The sequence below is a fragment of the Panulirus ornatus genome, chromosome 17, assembly GCF_036320965.1.
Source record: "Panulirus ornatus isolate Po-2019 chromosome 17, ASM3632096v1, whole genome shotgun sequence".
Lineage (NCBI taxonomy): Eukaryota > Metazoa > Arthropoda > Malacostraca > Decapoda > Palinuridae > Panulirus > Panulirus ornatus.
In genome coordinates this window covers 8,116,251-8,134,656 of record NC_092240.1, presented here as the reverse complement: position 1 = coordinate 8,134,656, position 18,406 = coordinate 8,116,251, and the positions used below count along the sequence as shown (strand labels likewise).

Below are 18,406 nucleotides of genomic sequence, written 5' to 3'. Positions count from 1 at the left end.
AGTACATTGCGTACCGTGGCTGAGTCCATGCTCATCGTGGCTGAGTGCATTGCGTACCGTGGCTGAGTCCATGCTCATCGTGGCTGAGTACATTGCGTACCGTGGCTGAGTCCATGCTCATCGTGGCTGAGTACATTGCGTACCGTGGCTGAGTCCATGCTCATCGTGGCTGAGTACATTGCGTACCGTGGCTGAGTCCATGCTCATCGTGGCTGAGTACATTGCGTACCGTGGCTGAGTACATTGCGCACCGTGGCTGAGTACATTGCGCACCTTGGCTGAGTACATTGCGCACCTTGGCTGAGGTGCGCTGAGTACATTGCGCATCATGGCTGAGTACATGTGCACCGTGGCTGAGTGCATGCGTACTGGGGTTGAGTACATGCGCACCGTGGCTGAGTACATGCGCACCGTGGCTAAGTACATGCGCACTGTGGCTGAGTACATGCGTACCGCGGCTAAGTAGAAGCGCATCATGGCTGAGTACATGTGCACCGTGGCTGAGTGCATGCGTACTGGGGTTGAGTACATGCGCACCGTGGCTGAGTACATGCGCACCGTGGCTAAGTACATGCGCACTGTGGCTGAGTACATGCGTACCGCGGCTAAGTAGAAGCGCGCCGTGGCTGAGTACATTGCGCACCGTGGCTAAGTAGAAGCGCGCCGTGGCTGAGTACATTGCGCACCGTTGCTGACTACATGCGTACCTTGGCTGAGTACATTGCGCACTGGGGCTGAACACATGCGCACCGTGGCTGAGTACATGCGTACCGTGGCTAAGTACATGCGCACCGTGGCTGAGTACATTGCGTACCGTGGCTGAGTACATTGCGTACCGTGGCTAATTACATGCGCACCGTGGCTCATTACATTGCGCACCGTGGCTGAGTACATTGCGCAACATGAATGAGTACATGCGCACCGTGGCTGACTATGTGGCTAAGTACATGCGCACCGTGGCTGAGTACACTGCGCACCGTGGCTGAGTACATTGCGCACGGCGCTGCGCTCCTACCGTCTCGAGTTCGATGCTTGTTGATGGATGTTGGCGAGACGATCTCTTGTGTGAGTGTTCGATGCCACACACACACACACCGGGCGGCAGCATCGGCGGAGGGAGGAGGGGGCGCGGGCGTGCGTTCGGGTGGCGGGCGCCCTTTCTGCTCCTTGTGGGTGGTGCCTCGAATGACGATAGACACCGTCGAAGTACTTGTGGAAAGACCCCTCCGCCCCCCCAAAAAAATGAACACACACACACACACACACACACACACACACACACACACACACACACACACACACACACTTGGCGGCTTCCCCCCCACCAGCACCACCGCCACAGACCGGGGTCACCCCCCCAGCACACACAGAGGGGCACAGCGACACATTCTTGCACGAGAAGATGAGGATGGAACCCAGACACAGAGTGGAGGAGATACAGTCATGGAGACGACACAGAGAACTGGACAAAGGAGGTGGCAGAGATCGCTGGCATGGAAAGGGGAGGGAAACCCCCCAACCACCCCACACACCCCCCTGTGAGGTATGCAGTGGAGGAGTTTTAGGACACTTGGGTAGTGCTTTTGGCTGGAGAGAGAGAGAGAGAGAGAGAGAGAGAGAGAGAGAGAGAGAGAGAGAGAGAGAGAGAGAGAGAGAGAGAGGTGGGTGGGGTGGTGAGGTGTTTTTGACCTGGAAGTCGGTGATGCCGGAGAACGAAAGACAGAGTGCGAGGGATGCGCTCGTTGGAGACAACATCTTGGCGACGCCGTGGCCGACTAGCATGTGTGAGGTAATGAGAGCGAAAAGGGGAATGGGTAAAGCTGGATAAAGAGGAGGAGGAACAGACAGCCTCCAGCATTAATGTCGAGGACGAGGTGAAGGAGATGACCTAGATTATTATTATCATTTTCCTTTATTCATCTAAATTATTATTATTTTCCCTTTATTATTGTTTCGTGGGGGAGGGGGAAGAAAATTTGTCAGGCAAAGATCGGCTTAATTTATTATCTTGTGGGATTTGAGAGGGAAGCGTTCTGAAGGATAAGGAGTGGAGCCAAATGACTGAAGTTTAAACGTGTTTCCTGCGCTGGGAGACACATCGAAGCCTCGACAACAAGTGAGACAGAACGGGGGTTAGAAGAGGAGGAGGTCTTTGACGAAGACTCAGATGACCAGAAAGATATTAATAGATATTTGTAGACTATTAACGGGTCTTGTGTATAAGTCGCATAGACTCATGATCCTGATGAAATTCCCTGCTCCTCCCTTCCCTCCTCTCTCCTCCCCTGTGTGCGGAAGATGTGTGCATATAAGCTTGGACGAACCGCTTGAGAAATATGCTCAGTACGTCGCTCTGGGAGGAGGAGGAGGTCGTCGTCCTTTTTGCCAAAGGAATGAAAGCGGGAAGATGACGTGCCTGATCTGAAGAAGAAGAAGAAGAAGAAGAAGAAGAAGAAGAAGAAGAAGAAAAAGAGGAGGAGATCGGTGATTTGGTACTTAAAGCACAACCTGACTGGTCGCTAGCTGGTCTAGTGTGGTCTGGAAAGGACTGGAAGATGCCATCAGAAAGCAAGTGGACGACCGCTGGCAGAGGAGACAACAAGCGAGAAACAATGCACACTCAGTGGGGGAGAGGTGCTCATGTGGATGAAAATCTTCGAGTGGTATGAGAGGGAGTGAGCTCTTGTACTGAGGCAGAAGAGAAGGGCGAGGGGTTATTGTGTGTGTGTGTGTGTGTGTGTGTGTGTGTGTGTGTGTGTGTGTGTGTGTGTGTGTGTGTGTGTGAGGCGGGAACGACAAGAAAGCATCCAGCACCCCCGTCACACAGGAGGCAGGTCAAGAAGCTGGGTCGTCAAGCAGGACTGAGATGGAAAGTCCGTCCCTTCATTGGATAGAAATTTGCCCCGATGGAAGGTAGGGGGTTGGAACACGGCCATGCACGACAGGGCAGAGCGACCTGGATATGGGTTGGAGTCGCCAGTGGTATGCGAACCAAGGCCTCGAGGTCCAGGAGTCCATTTTGCTCCTTAGGGTCCACGTTCGAAATGACTCGCCGGAAGGAAGGACTGGACTAATGTTAGTCGTGAGAATATGTCTGCAGACAACGCCAGGGGTCAGGAGGGGAAGTGGGAAACGATGAGGAGGGGGAAGTGAGGAGTGAGGAGGATGGCATGGACTAAAGAGGGAGAGGGTGGGGGGAGAGTAGACCGAAACAAAATCAACCCACCAGAGTAAATGCGAAGTAATGAGGATGAGATAGAGCGAGAGAAGCCCTCGATGCCAGCAGGGAATGAGTTACAGGAATACGCGCGTGAGGGAGAGGGACTTGGGACTTGACATTGTCCCTACCCCTTCGTCAGAACTTCACCCTCATGAAGCACGCTCTCCCCTGTCAACTCACTGAATTACGCTGGAGTACATGGACGAGGAGAGGCTCCTCGGCCAAATTATTCGCCATTTCTATTATCAAAAATAGATTATGCTTAGGTTCAAACGTCACCACATTGACAGTCACACATGACGGACAGGGTCCGTAGGGAAGGCAGCAAGGATGGTGGGAGAATTAAGAAGAGCTGGTTTCCTAATACGCATCGTGGAGGAGAGATAAGTAAGGCGTGACTTGATCATAACCTTCAAGTGTCTGAAACCAGGTTGACGAAACCAGTAGAGGCCAATTCTTTTTAAGATGGAGAAGGTAGAACCATCAGAGCCCATAATGAGAAACTACGCCAAAAAAAACTTGTTGTATACGACATAAAGAAGTAGTTTCAGAGTATAAGAGTGGGTTGGTGAGTGGACCAAACCTGAGGTTACGAAACTGTGAATTTGTGACTCTGCAGAAGAAGTCAAGGAGTTGATTGACAGTAGAGAATGTTCTATAGATGGGGACCCCCAACGAGTGTAGAACTGCCTCCCCGTCCTGTAGAAATAGATAATCACACACACACACACACACACACACACACACACACACACACACACACACACACACACACACACACACACACACCCCTGAGTGGCCTGACCTTCACTACAGGACCGGGTCACCAAGAGCAGCCGGGTCACGGCGCTTCCTATGGTCACCAAGATGCCCTCCGGGCCTTGCCGGGTCGTGTGGTGCCCTGACCGTCGTCCCCGACTGACTGAAGGTAGCAGAGCCGTATGACCGGTTGCCTGAAGGGAACAGAGCCGTGTGACCGGTTGCCTGAAGGGAGCCGAGCCGTATGACCGGTTGCCTGAAGGGAGCCGAGCCGTATGACCGGTTGACAAGGGAACAGAGCCGTATGACCGGTTGCCTGAAGAGAACAGAGCCATATGACCGGTTGACAAGGTAGCCGAGCCGTATGACCGGTTGCCTGCACTGTACCCTTAGCTGCTTGACGGCCTCCTGCAATTTGCATAAATAGATCGATGAATCGGTAATTAGATAGATATTTCATTTTCCCCGATGAATTGGACGAGAGTTAGGGTGCAATCGGGGCCACCGATCGATGACCTGCTCTGGATACGCGTTCAACCTTCCCTCCCCCAGAATTCATTTTCCAAACTCCGCCTCCGTATAAATCATCTTTGGGCTTTCTTTTTTCTCTTTCTTCCTTCCTTCCTTCCTTCCTTTCTTTCTTTCTTTCTTTCTTTCTTTCTTTCTTTCTTTCTTTCTTTTCTTCGTCTCTGTAATCATTCGGAGAGTTGACCTCACTCGCCCGTCGTCCGTCAGCGGAGGTTGTCTGGGGTCCAGGAGGTTCTCCCGTCAGTAGGTTGTCTGGGGTCCAGGAGGTTCTCCCGTCAGTAGGTTGTCTGGGGTCCAGGAGGTTCTCCCGTCAGTAGGTTGTCTGGGGCCCAGGAGGTTCTCCCGTCAGTAGGTTGTCTGGGGCCCAGGAGGTTCTCCCGTCAGTAGGTTGTCTGGGGTCCAGGAGGTTCTCCCGTCAGTAGGTTGTCTGGGGCCCAGGAGGTTCTCCCGTCAGTAGGTTGTCTGGGGCCCAGGAGGTCCTCCCGTCAGTAGGTTGTCTGGGGTCCAGGAGGTTCTCCCGTCAGTAGGTTGTCTGGGGTCCAGGAGGTTCTCCCGTCAGTAGGTTGTCTGGGGTCCAGGAGGTCCTCCCGTCAGTAGGTTGTCTGGGGTCCAGGAGGTTCTCCGTCAGTAGGTTGTCTGGGGCCCAGGAGGTCCTCCCGTCAGTAGGTTGTCTGGGGTCCAGGAGGTTCTCCCGTCAGTAGGTTGTCTGGGGTCCAGGAGGTTCTCCCGTCAGTAGGTTGTCTGGGGTCCAGGAGGGCCTCCCGTCAGTAGGTTGTCTGGGGTCCAGGAGGTCCTCCCGTCAGTAGGTTGTCTGGGGCCCAGGAGGTCCTCCCGTCAGTAGGTTGTCTGGGGCCCAGGAGGTCCTCCCGTCAGTAGGACGTCCTCTTTGCCTGTCTGTAGGACCCGTGTCGTCCTGTTGGATCACATTAGAATATGAGGAATTATATATTAGTCTTCTGCATCAGGTAAGGAAGCTTGAGGACCCGTCCGTCCGTCTGTCCGTCTGAGATGTACGTCCCGATTCATTTTTTTTTTACACAAGATTGTCGTATTTCCTGCATCCATGTGGCGTGGGGTGGTGGTGAGGGGGAAGGGGATAAAATAGGGGTGTATTTAGACCATCTTGTTTTGTTTTTTCTTCTTTTGACCTCGACTCTATTATATCTTGAATGACCTTGGCTGTATCAGCGGAGTTGCAGTAGGAGAAATCCTCATCCACTGATGTGCCTTTTGACAGTCTGTCCGAGATGCTGTGGCCGCCAGCATTATGGGCTGAGCTTTGAACTTGGCGAGAGCTGATAAGCTTTCTTGGTGGTGGAGGGGGAGAGGGGGTGATGGAACTCAGTCACAGGTACTGTGTGTTTTTTCGATCGTGTGTGTGTGTGTGTGTGTGTGTGTGTGTGTGTGTGTGTGTGTGTAGTGGGGCCCTCGCCTCAAACTCATACTCTTCCTGAAATTTAATCACATATGTTGATTTTTTCTTTTTCTTTTTTTTTTTTTCCTCCCTTCGAATCATCTCTTCGTTCAAAGACGGGAGTTGCGTCATTTCGCTAGTCTTGCAACCCGACTCTGACTCTCTCTCTCTCTCTCTCTCTCTCTCTCTCTCTCTCTCTCTCTCTCTCTCTCTCTCTCTCTCTCTCTCTCGGGTATCTCGTCGGCTTGGATCGCTTAGGATTTACCTGTATTGGAATTCGTGGGATTAGCGACTCATTCCTTGGGGTCATGTTTGGAGATGGAGCTGAATGACACCCCCTCCCCTTTTTTTTTTGTTACCCCCCCGTGTGTGTGTGTGTGTGTGTGTGTGTGTGTGTGTGTGTGTGTGTGTGTTCCAGTCTTCAGCAGTTATTAATTCCATACTTTTTTATATATATATATATATATATATATATATATATATATATATATATATATATATATATATATATATATATATATATATATAAAATCGCAGCGGATCGCGTTGCATTGTGATCCCCTGTGGGGGAGGGATCTATCTCTCGCCTCCTCATCTCTCGATCTTTCAGGTGTCTGGGGAGGGAGGAGGGAGGCAGGGGATGAGGTGTAGGGAGGAGAGCGAAACGTCCTCTCCCCTCCTCCTCCTCCTCCTCCTCCTCCTCCTCACTGGGGCCCTCTATGGCCAGAACCCAGACACTTTTGAGTCTTCCGGTCACTCACTCGGTCGTAACCACCCTCACTCACGCTCGACTTATACACGAGTCACTGAAATGGTTTTTCCTTGAATATCCGGTACGAGTGATCGCTCGGAGGCGTACTGTGGTGCTTGCCTTGCCCGTCCGTCCGTCTGTCCGTCTGTGCGTCCGTCCGTACGTACGTCTCGCACACGGACGGACAGTGAGGTGTTCGGAGACCTGTGCTATAGTGGGGGAAGGAGGATATCCGATTGTGCGGACATGTTCACAGGCGCGTTTGAATTTTTTTTTCTTTTTGATCATTAAATGTTATTATTATTATTATTATTATTATTATTATTATTATTATTATTATTAGTATTACTACTACTACCACTAGTACTACTATTGGGGATAGTGGAGTTGGGGGTACCAGATGGTGCTGGGGTAACTATTTGGGGGGTTAGAGAGAGAGAGAGAGAGAGAGAGAGAGAGAGAGAGAGAGAGAGAGAGAGAGAGAGAGAGAGAGAGGTTGGTAGGGTGGTTAGGGGGTGTTGGGACAGACAGATGGGCGGTGGTAGGGAGTGGAAATACAGATTTATTTGTGGTTGATGGTTTTGGGGGAGAGAGAGAGAGAGAGAGAGAGAGAGAGAGGGGGGGGGGGGGGGGTGATGTGAATTTAGTGCCTCTCTGGCGCCATAAATCTTTCGAGTTTACCTTTCTGCTCAGGTGTGAGCGGCCGGCCACAACCTGGTTGGGTAGACGTAAGGAATGGTGATGGTGGAGGTGAGGAGAGTAGAGTATATGGAGTGGGTAGTAGTTGTTGGGGGTGTTGTGTGGTTCGATGGTAGGGGGACGTGGTTGAGAGACGGTGGGAAGGGAAGGGGGAGATGGGAGGGAACCTTTTCTAGGGGGAGGGCGTTCTTCTGCCATGACAGACGGTGAGGGAGTCTTGTGTTTGCTGTGTGAGAACCACATGTGTTGCGGGGTAGGGGGTGTGTCACGCTTGTGTTTGTGTTACAGCGTGTTGACTACTTGTGTGTGTGTGTGTGTGTGTGTGTGTGTGTGTGTGTGTGTTTGTATGTTGCTGCGGTCTTAGTAACTCGTGTGTTTCTTGTGTTGCAGTATTGATGAGGATGAGCAGATCGAACACGACGTATCAAGGGCGAGCATCAAGCCGCAGGAGAAGTGTGCCCTCATGTAGGACTGGTCAAGGTCCACCTCCAACTGCACCCTTCAAGTACAAGGTGAGTGCGTCGTGCCCCCTTTTGGAGGTGAGTGCGTTCTGTACTCTTCAAACACAAAGTGAGTGCGTTCCGTACCCTTCAAGCACAAGGTGAGTGTGTACCACACTTTTCAAGTCTTGATAGCAAGAATAGTTTGCAAGACAAGGATATAATACCCCACACGTAGAGGTCATTTTGCGGGACCGAACACACACCACCACAGCTCCACCTGAGGCTATATCAGGTTAACTAGAAGAGGATTTTTATAAATGTTCCTTTTTGAACTTTTAAAATGATCTATTTAGGTATATATATATTTTTTCTTCAGTAGTTCTCTTCTCCCATTCTGCTTTTATTGGAGTGTTTGGAGGAAGGGTGGCATTTTTGTGAGGGAGTGCATGAGGAAGGAAGAGAGTGTATGCAGGCCAGGAGAGGAAGTGAATGAGGCATTTGGTAAGGGTGGGTAGATGAGAAGCTGTGAGTAGACGAGAGTGGCTGATGGATCAGAGGTGAGGAAGTGAGGGTAAGGGTGAGGCAGGTGTGAGGAAGAGTAGATAAAGGGGTAGAAATGAGGAGGCAGAGGAAGTGCAGACATCAGAGTATGGGAGTAGCCATGGGTGGGTGTGAGGGAGAAGGTAGGAGTGGTGGAGAGTGAGAGAGGATTGAAGGAGTGGGAGAGGAGGCGCCAGGAGTGGTGGAGAGTGAGAGAGGATTGAAGGAGTGGGAGAGGGAGGAGCCAGGAGTGGTGGAGAGTGAGGGAGGAGTGAAGGAGAGGGCGAGGGAGGAGCTGGAAGGAGCGAAGGAGTTAGCGAGGGAGGAGGCAGGAGTGGTGGAGACTGAGGGAGGAGGCTGGAGTGGTGAAGAGTGAGGGATGAGTGGGGGAATGGGCGAGGGAGGAGGAACCGGGAGTGGTGAAGAGTGAGGGAGGAGTGAAGCGTGCCCCTCACTGACCCAGCCCACAACACTAACCCATGCCACTGTTATTACCTTACAGGCGGTGCGACTTTGACCCACCACGACACAAGCCGTCCTGTTTGGCCGCCGCCCTCATGCCCCACGCCCATGGCCACGCCCACGGCCACGCCCACATCCACCCAGGCCGCCCAAACCTCCTCCGTCAACTCACAAACTGCCGCCCACGTTAATTAAATCATCGTTCTAGGATCATAAAGTGCCAACTGATGAATTTCTCGTAGTGAAGGAACACACACCCCCCTCCTTTTGTGCGTTTATTGTGCGTGTGTGTGTGTGTGTGTGTAGTGTGTGTGGGGTGTGGGGGGAAACAACGCGTCTCTGTGTATACACCAAGTGATATTATAGAACTGAACTCCATACGTGTGTACGTGGTGTGTGTGTGTGTGTGTGTGGATATACACCTCTCGTCATGAAGACGAGACGACCACACCCGCACCCCAATGATGATCAGAAGACGTTGTTTAGCAGTGAAGGATGGAGTGGACGGTTGCACTACGATGTTGCAATACGCAGGACGAGAAGAAACACCCCTCCCCCCAACCCCCAACCCCCTTCCTTCTTCTTCTTCTTCCCCAACCAACACCACCACCACCACCTTCTTCCTCTTCCCTTCCCCGTCCTCCTCCTCCTCCCTCATTGGACAAGTTGGCCCTCTGTGATGACCCGACGATACGCCAATTCCTCGATACCCTTTTCTTTTAAAAGAGATACTTTATATATACCAAATGTTGCAGTTTACGGTGCCCTTAAAGTAGCGACGGTGCCGCGACACACACACACACACACACACACACACACACACACACACACACACACACACACACTGTGTAGTCACCTGAGCTGATAAAAGAAAGAACACTTATGTGCCCTCATCATCACCTCTCTCTCTCGCTCTCGCTCTCTCTTTTTCTATATTCATATAGACTGCTGAAATACTTCACCTGTAAAAAAAAAGAAAAGGCAGCATGTGCTCGTTCTCTTTCTTTCTCTCTTTTCTGTTGTGCTGGCCCACCAAACTTTTACGTACGGTGACATACGTACATGCATTACGGTCTCCTGTTTACATCATTGTACAGCTTTTTACATTCATGTCGCCTCGGAAAACAGATTAAAATGAAATATATATATATATATATATATATATATATATATATATATATATATATATATATATTCACCCAGAAAACACCTAGTTGATGTTCCTTGGATAGATGACGTAGCCTTTCTGCCACAAACAAGCTGAGGTTGTGGACACAAGAATTTTCCCCTCCTTCCCCACACTCTTTTGCGGATGTCCACCGTTCTGGTGTGTCTGTATATTTTGGCTGACTAGGTCAGGCCTCATGTGACGTCACCCCTCTCTTCCTCCTCCTCCTCCTCCTCTTCCTCTTACCCCCTTCCTCATCCTAAGGTTAACCTGTACATAGGTAGTTTATTTGTACACCACCACCACTACTACAGCTACTACTACTACCACCGCTAGCAGTGCGCATGCCCCGTAACTAAACTGTGAACCCAGGTTCGCAGGGGTTTATAGTTGACTCGACAGATAACTTATTTATTTCTCTCTCTCTTTCTCTCTTCCCCTCCTCCTCCTCCCCAGAAAACTTGTAAATAGACGTACATTTGAGGACGTGCTGAGGTGACTGTAAAGTTGAGTTATATTAGTGCGTTTTACCAGCCCTGGCTCTGTAGAAACACGCAAGTGTGCAATGTAAGACGGAGAGAGAGAAAAAAAGAAGAGAAAAGTGAAGTTGCTTGGATATATTGTGGATAATTGTAGTGTGTGGTTCATCAGTGTTCATAACCGCCGGATGTGCCCGGGATGGTGCGCAGGGAGGGAGGGAGACAAGAGTACACCTCCCGTGGGTGTTTGTGTGGGTGAGTTTGAGTACCGTCAAGAAGCAGCAGCAGCCACCGCCGCCTACCACCACCACCGCCGCCGCCGGTCGCGCGGCCGCTCGCCCGCCCACCAGCCAGCGGCTCCCACTTCGTGAGGCGGCCAACCATAAGGATCTGTGCGGCGAACAAGGAGGAGAGGAGCGTGCGGCGACCACAAGGACGTCGTGAAGGTACTGCGAATATGGCCTTTCAAGAGCGCAGTGGAAGTCGCTGTTGGCGACGGGCCTGAGGACATGAGAGGAGGCCTCTGCTGAATCACATGAAGAAGGATGAAGAGAGGAGGAGGAGAAGGCAGAAACGCCCTCATGGCATGTGTAAACGTCTGTGTGTATGTATGTGGTTGCGTGTGTGTGTGTGTGTGTGCTTGGGACGCTCGCAATGTGACTTTTGAAGACTTCCATCTTCAGTTCCTCCTCTTACCATCTTCGGCGCACGGCGGGAACCTCCTCATGGACGCTCACTAGCCAATATATGTAGAATATATATTATGAGAGAGAGAGAGTGTGTGTGTTTTGTGATGGACGATATACGAGGGACCTGCGCAGTCCCGCCCTTGTGTTCGCTGGAGGAGGGAGAGAGAGAGAGAGAGCGCCCGTGTCTTTGAGCTCCTGCTGGCGTGTCTCAGTCATAGACAGGTGCTCCATGAGCTGTGCTTGATATTATTATTATTATTATTGATTATCCATTATGCAATAATTGTGTCATTTCCTGGCTGACTCGTACTTGACAGACGGAAATGGTTTTCGTATGTCGTACGTTTGGACCAGGAATGCTTTCAAGTCTACTTTCTCGTTTTGTAAAGCAATATTTGTATTTTCGTTTGAAATTCTTATGGGATGATAATGATGATGATGGGTCATTATTATTCCTTCCCCTCCCCCCCAAACGTGGAGATGATAAACCTATACCGTTGGTCGAGAGTTGATCAAAGCAGTTATTACTCTTAAGGTTTCCTCATACCGTTGCCAAGATGGTGGTGATATTATTGGGTCGTTTCCCTGTATTTTTTGTTGTTGTTGTTGTATATATATATCTGTATTATCATTTGCTGGTGCCTTTGCCAGGGGAGAGATTCAGGAGGTGGAGCGGAAATGTACCATGTCCTCCTCCTCCTCCTCCTCCCCGCCTCTACTGTCGCCTAGTCTCTGTAAGCCAGTAACAAAGAATTGGGACTGTAAAGATTTTTTTTTTGTTGTTGTGTCTTATACAAAGAAATTCGTTCGATGCATTCTGCTTGCACTGATGAAGTGAGTGTGTGTGTGTGTGTGTGTGTGTGTGTGTGTGTGTGGGGGGGGGTTCGTTTCTGACCCGAGTCCCCAGACTGCTTAGAATAATACGTGAATGATTTATTGACACTTTTCAGGGAACTACTCCCAGGCTATGATAAAGCCTACGTAGCCACACACACACACACACACACACACACACACACACACACACACACACACACACACACACACACCCAAGTAGTCTGTAGTGCCCTCGAGAGATTTCGAAGTTTCGTGTATTTTAAGTTGTATTTATTACGAACAAGTTTAAAGCCTAGAGGTAAAGACATCCCTATTTTATCTCTTTTTTTTTCTTATTTCCACTCTTGTCCCTGGAGTGTCTTAGTGTTTGTTGTGGACTGGCCAGACATCATCACCAGGCCTCCCCACACACACACACACACACACACACACACACTCGTGATACTCAGTAAGGCCTACCCGTTCTTACTCAGAGCGTTGCATCTCGTACTTACGACCTTCTCTCTGACATTTACCGCTGTCATGCCCCGGCAAGGGAGGGGGTGGGGCTTCTTACGGGGTGCTCTCACCCCCTACCCCTTCGTGGAAGTCCTCACCCCCCGTCAGGAGCAGAGGACCAGTAGACACGACGTACTCCTCCAGCGACTCATGACCAGTTGACAAGAATCTTGCATCTCATTAGCGGTAATGACACCCCCCCCCCCACCACCAGGGTAATGACACCCCCCCACCACCAGGGTAATGACACCCCCCTCCCCTACCACCAGGGTAATGACACCCCCCCTCCCCTACCGCCAGGGTAATGAGACAGCGTCGTGCTGACGGGTTGAGGGTGGAGGGGAATGGGGAGGGCAGATGCGTCACTGTCGCAAGTGAGGGTTTCGACGGAGCGAACAAGTGACGTGGGAAGCATGCCGACGGAGTCGGTAGCAGTGAACAGGAGAACTGACTCTCGGGACAGTGCCGACGTCGAGCAGTGACACAAAAGCATGACAGTTGGTTATTCATAACAGTGAGCTAAGGGCATGACTGTTGACCGTGAACCAGTGATCACATCAGTGACCTTTTGACCATTAGTTAGTGATGGCTGACCAGTGGCAGTGATTTGTCACAGTTGACGCCCCCCTGACACTGACCTGAGATGCACAGCTGACCCTTAATAGTGACGTCGTCTGACAACGGCCCATCGGTGTCAGGGGAGGAGGTGGTGTTGGGGGGATGATCATACAGTTCACCTGTGAAAGGAAGCGAGGCTGTAATTACTGGCCTGTATACGTGTGTGTGTGTGTGTGTGTCGTAAATAGTAGTAGCAGATTTGCAAGCCTGTCCCCTCAGAATAGTTCATTTGTTCATTTGAACAGTTCGTTCATCAGCCAAGAGTGTTCATCAGTCGAGCGACGCTTTGTGATCATGAATGGTTTCATGTGATATTCTGCCCAGCCCACATTACCCTCCCTCCTGCCGTGCCGTGTGGCATGAGGATCAGTTTGACGAGTTGGGGGCGCCGTACACCCTCCTCCGTCGCTCTGCCCTTCCTTTCAGCAAGGTGGCGTCACTCCTCATTCGTAGCTTGCCAGCGGTACAAGTGGATTGCTGCCTGTGTATGTCTGTGCTTTTTTTTTTTTTAAGTGGGTGCTGGAGGGAGTTATGTCCTCGATACTCCGCGCGCGCGCGCGCGCGCGAGAGAGAGAGAGAGAGAGAGAGAGAGAGAGAGAGAGAGAGAGAGAGAGAGAGAGAGAGAGAGGGTTGAAGACATGTAGAGACGGTGAAGGAAGGTGGGAGGGAGTGAGGGAAAGGTAGGTAGGTAGGGAAGGAGGAGGAGGAGGATTTTGAGCCTTCTTGTAGCAGGTGGCACATCACAGGCCCAGATTTCTATGCCCCGTGTTTGTGTGTGTGTGTGTGTGTGTGTGTGAGGCACGAGGGAAGACGGGTCATGGGGTGGGTGGGTGGGTGGGGTTTGGCCACACCAGCAGATGGAGTGGTGGTGGTGGTGGTAGTCGTGGTCGGGCGACGGGATGTGTGTGTGTATATGTGTGGGTCGGGGGAAGTACGAGGTCAAGGTCCTCCTCCTCCTCTTTTTCCCTTATCCCCGTGCCTGGTGCCCACTCTGACCCTTCTTCCCCTCCCTCCTCCTCCTCCCTCCTCCTCCGCCATAAGAGACCTAACACCATCCCCCTCCCTACTTCCCTCTCTAGGACCGCCGCGCCCCGCCCCCCACACCCTCACATGCCCTCGCCCGACCTGAACATGTATAATAATTACAGCCGTGAGAAACACCCTACTTGTGTAAGTCTACAGTCCGCCGCTCTTACTCCCTGAGGGGGAAAAAAAAAATAATAGGAAAATAAAAGATGTTTGTGATAATGTAAACTGTTCTGCAGGATACATATGAATTGTACATGTCTTACGTCATTTTATGTGATACATATTGTTGCATTGTGTAGCGTGTTCTGGAGGGAGATTCCTATGATTAGATTTAAGTGTAATGATGATGATCATTTTGTATTGGGGGTTCATATCAGTTCACTGCATTTGTAGCTATATGCAAATCAAGCCAAGATTATATATATATCTTATATTTTTTTTCCTTGTTTTGTATTTAATATTTATTTTTATTTTTTTTTTCTTGAGAGGGTTGGGTAAGATGTTGGGTCGTAATGGATCCTTTGGTGTGGTGATGCGACGACTCATTCACAGGTTGCAACACCGAGTGCAGCAGCAGCAGCAACAGATCTCACCTCGAACGTGCTCGGTAAATGAAGCCTCGATCTCAACTGCGGGACGAGGGGGAGGAGGAGCAGGTCTGATGGGCACGAAGCGGACGAGGGGAAAAACGCACCTCCCTCACACACACACACACACAGACGCGCACACCCACACTCGCGCTCTGGTTTTGGGTGTTCTTGTTCATCCTCATGGGGTGGAACGTGGGTTCCTCTCATGGGTTGAGATCCTGGTGAGGAGGAAGAGGAGGACAACGAACGCCAACACTTCGTGGTAGACATCTTCAGGGATGTCGTGTGGTGTGTGTGTCTGTGTTTCTGTGTGTGTGTGAGAGAGAGAGAGAAAGGGAGGGAGAGAGGTCATCTCACACCGTGCCATGACAATGTTCTGATATCAGAAAGTGTAATGCCTTGTATATTCGTTTCCTCAGCCATGAGCTGCTTTACGTCGTTTTTAAGTTCTTGTCAAGAGAGGAAAAGAAATTAAAGTCTCTAACGTTTAAGACATCAACTATGATCTCTAAGTCATTATTTTCTTTCTCGAGGTGGTGATCACACTCTCTCCTCTTCCTTGTCAGCATTATTGTGTTCACTTATCTTCTAGCGAGACTGGTACTTGTCAAGAATATAGTCATATACCCCAGAGACGTTACTGATAAAACCAAACCTGATGATGGTGGTGAGGATTTTGCACCCAGCCTGCCCTCCTACCCTTGCCCTCCCTCCCTCATGAACTGCTCTGTCTCTGCTTGCCAGCCCCATTCCCTGCTGGCCCCCTCCACCACTCACCATATTCGCCCCTGTTACCCCTTACTTCTTTTTTTTTTTCTCTCTCTCTCTCCACCTGCAGGACATAGTGGTGGAGTGGCGGCAGTGGAAGAAGAAGTAGCAGGAGCAGGGCAGGTGTTGGTGATGGTTGTTGTTGGGTGGGGATGGGTGGTAAGAGTCTGTCTGCCTGTGTGAGGGAGGGAGGGAGGTTGGTGCGGGGAGGTGTGGCCAAGGTGCCACCTTTGTAGCCTCTGTGCCAGGCAACCATCAGGATCCTCTCTTATACCACAAGTGTCACTATCTTCACTCACCTTTGTAGTCATTGTACATACTTAGCTATAATGATGGGTATATTTTCATTATACATACATATATATATATATATATACATATATCATGCCTTATTAATGTAGCTTTATTACCTGTACGGTGGCAGTAGGAGGGCGCCACGGACAGCGGTGGCAACACGAGCCTGCTGCACCTGTTCCTTTGGTCGTCCGCCGTTCAGACGACCCAGGACGTCTCGTCAACCATAGCCTCTGGTCGTCAGTCAAACCCCGGTCGTCGTCCCGGCCTTGGTCGTCGTCGCCTTGGGCCCTTGCAGTCAATCTGTTCGTCTTGTCGCTCTTTTTACTTCGGTTCTTCCTATTCCCCCCCCCCCCCATTTCCCCAAGCCCTGGTCGTGTCTCGGGGTTCTTAAGTCATCATGCCCCCCTCCCCCCTCATCCCCCTCGATCACGACCCTCGTCTGTGGTCGTAATCATCCCCCTCTCCTTCCCATGGGTCATTCCCGTGTCCCTAGTCATCGGCCAGTCCCTGCGTCCTAGTCCCCGATTTCGCCTCGTCTCCCAGTGCACCGGTCGGACAGAAGCCGTTGCCCAGGTCGTCGCCCCCAGGAGTGGTCAGGTGCTGGTCATTGCCCCAGGTCCTTCAGTCCCTTTATTCCGTTGCCATTGATCATTCCTAGCCACTTAATCCCCTCGATCGTCGTCCCGTCTCCCGCGTCGTTGCCCCCGTCAGTATGGTTGGCGACGCCCTCGTTGATGGTGGGTCGTCAGGTTGGCCTCAGTCATCTAGGCCTCCGGTCTGTCAACCCACAGGCTGCAGGAGGCCTCAGGCCATATCCTAAAAAGCCTTTTTCTTTTTTTTTTTTGAGGTCGAGGCGTGAGGAGATCCTCATGGGTTGACCCTGATCCAGGCCGTCGCTCGTGGTTTTAAAGTCATCCCCCAGGGCGATGGATGAGGTCCATCTATAAGGTCTGGTCTGACGTTTCAAAAGGGCCCTGGGTCTGTCTCTCTGTCTCACTCAGGACCTTGGCAGAGGGCCAGATGGGATCATGGCTGCTGCTGTCCTGTGGTGCCCTCCTCTCTCTCTCTCTCTCTCTCTCTCTCTCTCTCTCTCTCTCTCTCTCTCTCTCTCTCTCTCTCTCTCTCTCTTTGCTTGCTACACTTTCCTTGTGTTCTGTAATACTTTCCCTTTCTTCTGTTTTTTCCTTCCCCCTCTCTCTTTTTTGTTAAAAGAGTTTTCGTTCCTCGGTAATTATTATTTGTGTGTGTGTGTGTGTGTGTGTTAGTCATTACTTAGGATGGTTGATGATGATATGAGCGCGCGGGGAAGAAGACCACCTCTCTCTGGTCAGTGTGTGTGTGTGTGTGTGCTCGTGGTTTGTTACGGCGCCACCACTGTCGCAAGTGTGGACTCCTATATAGAGAGAGAGAGGAGACCTTCACCCGTGTGGAGGAATTAAAAGGGAAATGTTTGAACGCTGATGATGATGGTGATGATGAGTATAGTCCAAAGACGAGGCGTCACGAGAGGAAACGTGAACGCTCAACGCTATTAATGGCCTTATCCGTTTAGTTCTTCGATGGGCGCAGCTTCCTAAAGGTGTGTGTACTACTATTTAGCAAGCGCGTCCGTGAGTGGAGAACTCGTGATGTGTGGGTCTCTTGTTTTTTATTATTATTATTATTATCATTTATTTTTTTTTGCTTATGACGTCACAAACATAGCGCCTGTTCCATAGTTGGACTACAGTTTAAATCAGCCGTGGTACAATAAATTCTTATGAACAACTTAAGAGTTTTATTAACAAACACATCCCCTTTACCTACACCACTTTTATTATGTCAGAAATATATGTATGTCTTTGACCATGGAAAAATACAAGGATTTAATTTCAGTATTTTCATCAGGAACATCTATAGTTTCTATTAGTAATATTGTTTTGAATGGTTCATAAAAAAAAAATTATCTGATTCTCATACGCAATTCATACATTATGATATTAAAGCTTCATATGTTTGTGTGTGTGTGTATTTCCAGCAAGCGGTGTAACGAGACATGGGTTTGGACTGTGGCAAAGTGATAAGGTCAATGGTGGTGACGAGGGTGTAGGTGTAGTGGTTACTACACCTTAACCGTGAAGATAAGGGTGTCGTGTGGAGTGTAGTGAAAGTAGCACGGTGAAACTTGAAAAGGCATTTGTGAAGAGGATGGTGTATAGGATAGTGAACACGAACCCAGCCTTGAAGAGAAGGTAAGGATGCTGTAAATATGAGTGTAGTGAAGACTAATATGGTTCTTCGAGTGGCGGTGATTTGACCCGATATAAGGGAGTAGTGAAGATGGTGTTGGGAGCGTGGAGGTATTGATGTAGTAAAGATAGGTTCAAGACTGGCTTATCTTCACAGTATCCACTGAAGCTGAGGGGGATGTAATGAGGAGTATAGAGAAATGATAGAAGCTGGCTTCAGGGTCTGCCATGAACTTTGTAACGACAGGGTTCAGTAAACACATGGTATAGTGAAGATAAGTCATGAGAATGGGTTTGTAGTGGTGACGGGTGCATGGCGAGTATATCGGTGTAGTGAAGATGGACTTCATATAATGATCCGGCCCTGTTAAAGCAGGAGTGCGGGTTAC

General features: G+C 50.3%; 1 protein-coding gene across 8 annotated transcripts in view; it reads left to right on the top strand.

Moving 5' to 3' along the window:
- Positions 1-18,406, top strand: part of Ehbp1 (Eps15 homology domain containing protein-binding protein 1) — a 533,072-nt gene that overhangs the window by 506,458 nt on the left and 8,208 nt on the right. For 5 of the 8 annotated variants that reach the window (XM_071671880.1, XM_071671881.1, XM_071671878.1 and 2 more), the window contains 2 exons: positions 7,762-7,883; positions 8,857-17,557. In XM_071671880.1, the coding sequence (XP_071527981.1) occupies positions 7,762-7,840 (79 nt within the window). In that variant the 3' untranslated portion in view covers positions 7,841-7,883; positions 8,857-17,557. Of the gene's footprint in view, positions 1-7,761; positions 7,884-8,856; positions 17,558-18,406 lie in introns of those variants that run through there. The other 3 variants (XM_071671877.1, XM_071671876.1, XM_071671875.1) reach the window with 2 other exon arrangements.